The 9427-nt window shown below is 53.6% G+C and overlaps 1 protein-coding gene across 1 annotated transcript in view; it reads right to left on the reverse strand.

The window, feature by feature from the left end:
• Positions 1-641: 641 nt before the first annotated feature.
• LOC113205518 (uncharacterized) overlaps positions 642-9427 on the reverse strand; it is a 24480-nt gene continuing 15694 nt past the window's right edge. The window contains exons 13-14 of the mRNA XM_052273166.1: positions 821-935; positions 642-709 (exon numbers count right to left, since the gene is read on the reverse strand). Of these exons, the coding sequence (XP_052129126.1) occupies positions 642-709; positions 821-935 (183 nt within the window). The remainder of the gene's footprint in view (positions 710-820; positions 936-9427) is intronic.

The following is a 9427-nucleotide window of genomic DNA, read 5'->3' on the forward strand; positions in this document are numbered from 1 at the left end:
TGGCGCATTTAACAGTACCGCGGGCCAATTTTGATTTGTGTCTGACAAACGTCAGATTCTTCTGTAACAATCTCTTACTGTAACGCAAAATTTTCAACGTCTTTCGTTACGTTTTGTGACAAATAATATTAAACGTTACATGAGTTTTGGGGAGTCCGTAACTGCAATCGTTTCGGATATATGACTGATGGAGTAGAGACGTGATTTTGATCAAAAATAGGGCCATACACTCTAAATGTAAAGGGACAATTTCGAGGACAATTTTGTTCCTAATTAGATAACGTTTTCGTGCACATCGAAGATCAGATGCAAATTGGTTCCTAAGACGCACTCTATCACGGAGAGCGAGAGGCGTGTGTCTTTTCAGGTTCAAACTGAAAGTGTTAATAATTTGAACCCGAAATCTTGGGCGCGTTCGATTCCAGTCGATTTCCCATTAATAGTTGGAACGGTCGCAGGGCGCCGAATCGCGTGCCGCAGACACAACAACAACTCGTCCGCCGCAAACCAGGCTTTATGCAGCCCATGGGGACTCTTCCATACATAATCCAGGCGGTCCGCTGGAGCGGCGCCGCAGCGAGCCACCCCATCCCCAAAGGGTTGCGGGCCCCGGGCCCAGGCCCAGGCTACATGAGGGACTGTTAACACTGATAGACTTGTATTGGCCACAGCTTCACAGCTTGTCTCTTGCCCGGGCCAGCTGAGATTCCTAGTGCGACCAAACTAAGAAAGAGCCTGGCCTCTCAGTATATTGCTGCAGCGGTAGCGCGAAGACCTGCGACCAAATGTCCGTGCCGACAGGGTGGGCCGTGGGCCGCACCTGAGCAGGTCAATGAGTTGCGGCAGTAGCTGAGGAGGCAGTACTTGAGAACTTCTCCCATAAAGCCTCTAGCTCTTTCCTGGTTTGGTCGCAGTTTAGCCGCGTCTAAGAGAACCTGAGGGGATTGAGTTAATCGCAATTAACTCAATCCCCTCAGGTTTTCTCTTTTTTAAAATGTTCATTTTCAGGGATGATCTGTCACCGTTTCTTGGCCAGCTAGCCTGAATCCTGGTGGAAGCGCCCCACCACAGCGCCCTACGGTGGCTGGGTAGGCAAACCGACCGCACACCTGCGCAGCGGGATTGCATACTCGCTCGGCGCCTGCCGTGCGGACGCTCGGGACTCGGGTCTCGGGCCGCTCGGCTCGCCCCGGGCCGGGTCGCAGGTGTCGGCTGCCCGGCTGTCCCACCCCACCTGCCTCCCCCCTCTCTCTTCTCTTCTCCCCCTCTCCCTCCCCTCCCTTCTCTCTGTGCTGAAAAAATGACAATTTGCTCTACAATGGACCAGTACACACAAATCTGCACAGAACCCTCCTACAGCCATACGGGCCAGGAACCTACATACCAAAGTCCGTATTCCCAACAACGTGCCTCTAAATGTTTACAGAACGTAAAGAGTTACAAGTCAATAGTACTTACACGAGAACTGGTCCCCTGGCGTTCGCGAAAATTGGCAGTCTGTTGAGAGGTCCGCGAACATAGGCGAGCAACGTTGTCCACGTTCGCAAAGGAGCAAGTTTGCCCCGCAGCCGGGGTCCTTGGTGAGTCCTGGGCGTGTCCTGGACGGCCAAAAGCGCTACGGCGCGGAGGTCCGAGGTCCACGGGGCGTGAGGAGGCACTGCGCCACCAGGACCAGCCGCGACCCGCGCGGGAGGCTGCAGGGGAGGAGGGGTGGACCGCGGGAAGCGGGGCGGGGCGGAGCAGGGCGGGGTGGAGCGGGTGGAGCGGGTGTGGTGGCGCAGGTGGCAAGCTCCGCCCCATCACGGCCAACCCTTGCATCAGCATCATCCCAAAGCAATCAAGCATTACGTACCAGACAGGGTGGCAAACGCAGGAAACCCGTCTTAGTCACGAGTAGCTCTATCTACACTGTACACCGTTCCGAACAACTGTGTTGTGCGTTCTGTTCGTTTTGTGCTACACCACCTTAGAATGCAAAGGTCATGGTATTCCTTTGCACATTTCGTACTGTTTTGACGTCGAGTACTACCCAAGACGATTTGCCCACCCCAGTTGGCGGTACTCACTCCCCGCTGCATTTCACCCCAGCGGCAGCGGGTCCAGCCTCCAGACTCCAGGCTCCTCCCCTCCAGCCTCCCGACCAATGGCAGCGCCGGCCCGCGGAGCGCTCTCCCCCACCACCACGCCAGCGTCGCGACGCCCTCCCTCCCCAACCAGGGCGTACAAACTTAACATTTTGGAAGTTTGGGTGTCAACATCTCTTTAAACAGCTAACTTAAAAAAAGTTGTAACTCGACCAATTTGAGTAAAGTTTAAGTTTAAAAAAAAATCAATTTTAATTTGAAGCTATCTTATTTATAACTGACGGTTTACGAGATTATCACCGAAATTCTCCCAAAAATGCATTGCACACCTGGACCCCGACCTCCCTCAATGACTGGTATGATAAGACACTAAACTCATAAAATACTCTTTGACTTGACTTGACGACCCGCAAGGCCACCCCGGTCAGTGAGTTTTGCGTTCATAAATGAGCAACGCATGTCAAAAGAAGACTCGTTTTCTCAGCCTGCCTTTCTTCAATGTTAAACTTGCACGCGTGTAATCGACGTTTTAAGGTCCTAGAAATGGTTACACTGAGACAAAGTTAGGAGCAAACGTTTAGAACCCATCTGGAAAAAAATGAGTATGTAGTGGTGTGTTTAGTTGTATAACGAAAGTAAATAAGTGAATAAATATGACTTGTAGTTTGGCTCTGGGGAGCCTGTGCCGAGGCACATTGAATTGAAACCCGTGCATTCGACTCAATAAATTACATTCTGGAGGTGCAGCCCCATCACGCATGACAATGCCTGCAAATAATTTCTTGTTGTTACCAAAATATTGAAAACGTCTTTACTGCCATTTAGTCTTTTGGTTAGGCTGCGGTGCGGTTGATGGTCTTTGTTTCTCTCGGCGGGGGAGTCAACGCCCTGGGCTCTGGCATCAACCCTACGCGCGCTCCGCCCCGCTCAATCTGCCCTGCTCGTCGCGGGCCGTCCGAGCCCCGAGCCCCGTCCCGACGGCCCCCAGGCCTGTCCCGGAGCCCCGGGGGGTGTCTCCTGCCCGGAGCCCTGGGGCTGTCTCCTGGCCGGAGCCCCGGGGAGTGTCTCCTACCCGGAGCCCCGGGAAGTGTCTCCTGCCCGGAGCCCCGGGGGGGTGTCTCCTGCCCGGAGACCCGGGGGGAGTCTCCTGCCCGGAGCCCTGGGGGTGTCTCCTGCCCGGAGCTCCCGGGGGTGTCTCTTGCCCGGAGCCCCGGAGGTGTCTCCTGGTCGGAGCCCCGGGGGGTGTCTCCTGGCCGGAGCCCCGGGGGGTGTCTCCTGGCCGGAGCCCCCGGGGGTGTCTCCTGCCCGGAGCCCCGGAGGTGTCTCCTGGCCGGAGCCCCGGAGGTGTCTCCTGGCCGGAGCCCCGGGGGGTGTCTCCTGGCTGGAGCCCCGGGGGGTGTCTCCTGGCCGGAGCTCCCGCATTGATCAGCGCGGCGTACTTGTTGCCCGCCGCCCGGTGTTACCCTGACGACGCGTGGGTGTCGCTGTTAGGGAGCCGCCGCCGGCCGCCGCCGCCGAGCCCACCACCCAGCCCCCGGGCCGCCCCCGGTGCCGAGCCTCCTGCGGGGCCTCCGACGCCTCCGGGACGGTAGTATGTTTGGCAACAACCCCCGGAGCGGTGGCCACGCGGGCGGCCCTGGAGGACCAGACCTGGCCGGCGGGGGGACTGCAACATGAAAATTCTGAAGTGGGGGAAGGAAAAATAACAAGAAAAACATTTGGAACAACGTGAGTTTGGAGGAGTCACCGACGGCGGGACAGCCACCCCAGCTGCAGCCATGGCGCGCCTCTACAACGCCGGCCAGGTGAGTTCCGCATCGCCACCGGCATCAATGTTGGAGGAGTCACTGTCAGGTGTGCGACAATATATCCATACATTTGTAGGTTGAGCGAATACCAGAATACCCGACGCAACGTTGCTTCGTCCCCCCGACTGTTTGAATAGTCATTCTCGTACACCTGCAGGGTAGAGAATGTTGCACGCCTGCAAGCGTGAGCATCTTTTCAATTTCCACTGTAAGAAGCTAAGTTAAAATTTAAAGGAATCTGAAATTCCAGAGAAATGTTAAAAGTGCTGATTCTATTATCAGGAGCACCAGCATATGATAGTGCCTTTCTTATCACAGTACAAGACGTAAGACGTCCCAGTACCAGAGCGCCGTTGGGTGGGGATGAGGGTAGTGTGCTAGACGGGCTTGTAGAGGGCGCGCGTCAAGTTGTCTTTAACTCGCCAAGGGGAAGTCAAGTAGTACTGAGTGGTTGCTGCGGAGGGGCGGTAGGACAGGACTGGCCTCTGCAGCACGCGAAGGTGCTCCGGAACTTGGCACTCGACGCGGAAAATCATTTTCCTTTTCCTCTGCCTCCCGCCTCCGCCCGTCTTTTTCGCGTTGCTGGCTGCACACCGCCTCCATGCCGACAGGGGAAAAGAGAAAAGGGGGAAAACAGGGGCGTTGGGAGGGGGTAGAGAGGCGGTGTAGAGTAAGGGAACGAAACTTTCTACATTAAAATAAGTCGGGGTGGGCGGAATGTGACGGGGTGCGCGCGGTGTTTAGTGTCCGCGTCGTACAGAAGAGTCAAGCGGCTACCCTCGTTTTCACTCTAGCGAGTAACTTAGGAACTAGCTGGATGTACGCCAAACCTCGTTCCACGTAACAGGCATCGCGATCCTCACGAAACAATATTACGCTTGACGCGCCCGCCTACATTTAGCTAGGCTTGCGGCGCTGTCACCCGAGTAGGAAAGGAGTAAAGGCAGAGGAGGAGGTGAGCGGTGAACCCCATAGTCACACTTTCAGTTCAGTTTTTTTTTCTTCAGTATTTCCTGCGCTGTAATGGCAAAGGTTCTACGCTGCTCGTAGATCCGAAGTGGTAATATTTTTATCAAACAGACGGACGGATGGAAGAACGGAATTTAAAACTCTGCGCTATCGCTCAGCCAATGGACAGAATAAGTCAAACGAAACTCAAAAACTCCCCCGAGCAGGAGACATCTAGTCGTATCTCCGAGCGCGTGAATCAGCAGGGAGTAACCAGCTTCGCCACCCTGTTACCCTGTTCTCTACCCGCAACCCCGCTGCCGCTCGACCGCCGCCCCTCCCTCCCCTGACGCGCCCTATGCGCCCCGCCCCGCCCCCTGGCGCACAGCGGCACAGCTGCGCCCCTGTGCGTTGCTCTGAGGCCCCGCCCCGCCTCGCCCCACGCCAGGCCAGGAGCCACGCTGATAAATCGATCCCGAAACGGCTCCCACTTTGCGCTTCCAACGCAGACGGGGCTCCCGGCTCCACGCACCGCGCCCGCGGGACTATTCATGGGAAATCCAACAAGAGACTCGGCATCAGAGCGCGTGCAAAATAGGAGGAGCATCTATTGCGGCGGAAAGGACGGAAATTATTTGTTCATGGTTCATGAGCTTAGCTAAAGCCCTCAGTCGGCACGAGGTGCGCTCAAAGTAACTGTAGGAAAGGGCGACGAGTGTGTGCAATATGTACATCACATCAGTGATTCTTTAGCCAAATAATCTGAGTAATATTGATGTTGTCTGTGGTAATACAGGGTTGTACAGACCCCTTCCTTTATTTTGCCTTTGCCTGCACTGTACCGGCGGGCGTGCGGCCACACGGGACCACAAGGCGCAAGACGCCACGGCACGGCGAGCTATACGGTATACGGTATGCAAGCCCGGCCGCACGCCTGCATGCGTGTAACCGCGTAAGCCCTGTGCACGGAGGAATAGAGAGTAGACGACCCCTCAAACTATATGCGTGCCGGTGCTTAAGGTGCAGACGACAAAGTTCTGCATTCTTTACCCTGCACCCTATATAGCACACAAGACAGAATTAGAATGGAGCCGCATTTTACTAACTTTTACAAAATGAATCATTCTACTTCGCCATCGTTCGCCTCCCCCCACCCCCTCCCCCATCCATCCCCCGTGACACATACACACCCACACACAAACCTTCCTCGGGCCGGGCGCAGGCGGCCCTTCCGCAGCTGCCGCCCCTACCCCTTCGAGGGGGCGGCCCTGGGGGGCTGATCGTGAGTAAGCGGGTCGTGGGCCCCACAGGCATCCCTGGTCCGCCAGTCCGCCGTCGCCTCCCCTCGAACACGTCCGCCGCCAGAGCCCGCCGCGGCTCACGCCCCCCTGGGGCCCCCCTCTACGGCCCGGCCAGGCGGGGGTCGCCGCCGGCATACCGCCTTCCTGCACACCACAAGCTCAATTCTCTCGCAGTAGATTAAAAATTGGCTGATGCAACGTGTGTGTGCCCGCGGTGTTGTGCTTTGACTGCTGATACTTATCTCGTTAAGGTGAGTCATTTCGTTCTCACGTTAGTCACTAAGTTGAGACTAACATGTCAAGCATTTTCGTTTACACTTCGATTATTTCACTTGTTGCGCGTTAAAACGTCAGTGACAGAACCGATCAAAACGAGTCCAGTTGTCGTGACGACTATACATTATTTACAATGGGTTAAAAGCAATGTTTTATTTATTATTCGCATGTGGATATATAACATAATTTTTTAAAAAAAATTAATTTTTAGAGTTTTTACGGCAACAAAGCAATAACGATGCACTATCTCAGTATTGTTTCAATGATGTTTTTACAGAGGGAATAGGCCCGCCCGCGGCAACGCTTTCCCCAAAACACCCGGTACACATTGTTTCCTTTTCCATTCCATACTTATTATTTGCTGTTTGACGCGGTGGCCAAGATGGCAAAATTAAGATGATTGCCGGACTCAGAAACTTTTATTGACAGATCACAGGTCCCGGGTCCCTTCGTAAAGTAAACACCGTTCTACAAATAGAAGTTTATGGACATTCGAATGCTTAAAAGTGCGTGCCAAAATCATTATTGTTATTATTGCATACCACTGTGACTGTCGTGTCATTCACACAAAAGTACATGCTGAGTTCTGAGTTACAGAAAAAATGGTATACGTAGTTATCCAACAAAAAAAGTGATTGAGGACCTGGTTGTCGCGCACTTTTATGTGTGTAACAGTCACACGTTTTTGTTATTGTCATGTCACACACAAAACAGTGAGTGTCACAAAAGAGAGTGAGTATGTGTGTTTGTGACTGTTACACAAAAAAAGTGAGTGACGTCACAAAAAGGTGTGTGACTGTCACAAAGAAGTGTTTAACTATCACAAAGAAGTGTGTGACTGCCACACAAAAAAGAGAGTAACTGTCACACTAAAAAAGCAGGGCGCAGATCCACTCCCTGAATTATTGCAAATCCACCATCAGTGAGATTGCCTTATGACCCGGGCCCTTCGTGGTTTCTTGAGATGTGTTTCTGTTTTGCTAGTAAGTGAGCTCAACTTGCTTCATGGCCTCCTTAAGCACACACGATTGCATGTTCAGCAGCGGACAACACGCGTCCACGGGGTGCGATACTACATGCTCTGCGAGGGGAGGAAGGAAAGGGCTAAGGCGCGCTCTTTGTAGGTCAGAAGTCAGCCCCTCCCCCATCTCCACTCCCACCTCCTCATTTACCGAATGTGACAGGAAATGCATTTTCGGTCGAAATGCACTAGGCAGATGGAGAATGAAATGCCGTTTGCGTGTTGGTATTGGGAAAGAGAAACAAAACAAAAGAAGACGGAGTGATTCTCGTTTGCGACGAAAGGGGGGGGGGGCCTCGGTGGGATGTTGGTACCCGTACATACCAAACTGCATTCTCCGCAAAGCTCGCGTCAGCGTCAGGGTTGTCGCCGGGTCACCGCGACACTGGCGCTGAGACATCTGGCCTGACTTGGGGCAAGAAAAATATAGATTAGAAGGGAACAAGGGTGAAAGGTTGTGACTATGGCAAGGTGCTTTGGTGAGCTCCGGCGACACGACGACGGTCGCTTTATAAACCGGGACATGTGGCCCCGCCAGGCACGTGGGGGCGTACGATGGCAGTATTTACTGGAGTCAGGAGGGGGCGGAGGGAGTGAGGGAGGCCTGTGAGGTCGCGGGGAGGTCGCCCGGCCGCTCGTATAGCACCCAGACGCATTTCCGATACGCCCTACGCGCGAAAGGGGTGGGGGAAGCGATGCGAAGGAAGGGTAATGATTTTTATGCTGTTTGTCTCTGAAAACGAAAATCCCGGCTCTCCCAATGTTTGATACAAATGAGCCGAAAACTCTCGAGGATGAAAGATAGGTAGTATAGGAATGTTATGGACTCTGAAAAGCAGGAATAGACGAACGGCACTAGTAGTGCCGTGCTGGTTTTTTCCTGTGTTTCGCGCGAGCTCCTAATTTGCGTCAAGTGGAGCCCAACACAAAGGCTTGGCAAATGAGAAGTCACGCCATGCCGCCTCACCACGCCAAGCCACGCCTACGCCATTCAATGGGTGTCGACCCCACCACCGCCAAAGCCTCCGGTATCCGACACGTTGAATATTCCGAATAGGGTCAGGTTGGGTAATAAATTGCACAAAAAGATCTCGTTTTTAGGCAAAATAAGATGTTATAAAAGATGTCGTTTATTTCATTTTTTCAGTTTCAATCTTTTTAGTTTTGCATTTTCAACTGAAAAACTTTTCAGTTTCGCAATTTAAACTTTAGTTTTGCAGTCAAAACTGTCAACTTTTGTTATGCAGTTTGATTTGCAAAGTAACGTTTCTTACTTTTTAGGTATCTTTCAGATACTGTAACCCAACAAGATCTGACCTAAATTTCGAGGTAGTGCGTCCACGAGTGATACGTTGAAGAGTTGCGTCGTGATCAAGTCATCAAGTCATCAAGCCATAAAGGCACTCGCACGCCGCCGCGCCGTGTCACTGGAGGCGACCCCCCCCCCTCCCCACCGGAACGCGACCACGTGTTTACAAACAGCAATTACTCCGCCCACTTTGTCGGAGGCCGCCGCTTCGCAGCCGCGACGCCGGTGGCGGCGCGTGGCGGCGCGTGGCGGGACGGGCCGCGGTTGTCATCGCCTTCCCGACGGCGTGCATGTTGGCGGTGGTGGCGGGCGGCGGCGGCGGCGGGGACGACGTGGCGCGATCACTCATACTCAAAATTAATTTTTGATTACTACTTTCAAAGATGATGCAGCGCGCTGTTAAAGTTGGGTACGAAGACTTAAATAGCGAGAAGGGACGCTATGTTGCCTCACTTTTCGTGTTCGCCTGAAACGCCTACACTATCAATCCCACTGAGATATCTTAGTTAGGAGCACAACTGAGCTAGGTACGCGAACAAGATTGTCTTTTCCCATTTGGTGTACATGTACAACGCGCCATAAAAATGTCGACCTTTCTTCTACCGTAATGAAGGCCGGGGGCGTACGCCCTGATCGGGGCGGGGCGGGGCGGGCGCAGCGGTAACTTTTTGTCACGCGAG

This window comes from Frankliniella occidentalis, unplaced genomic scaffold, assembly GCF_000697945.3.
Source record: "Frankliniella occidentalis isolate FOCC.00 unplaced genomic scaffold, Focc_3.1 Scaffold251, whole genome shotgun sequence".
NCBI lineage: Eukaryota > Metazoa > Arthropoda > Insecta > Thysanoptera > Thripidae > Frankliniella > Frankliniella occidentalis.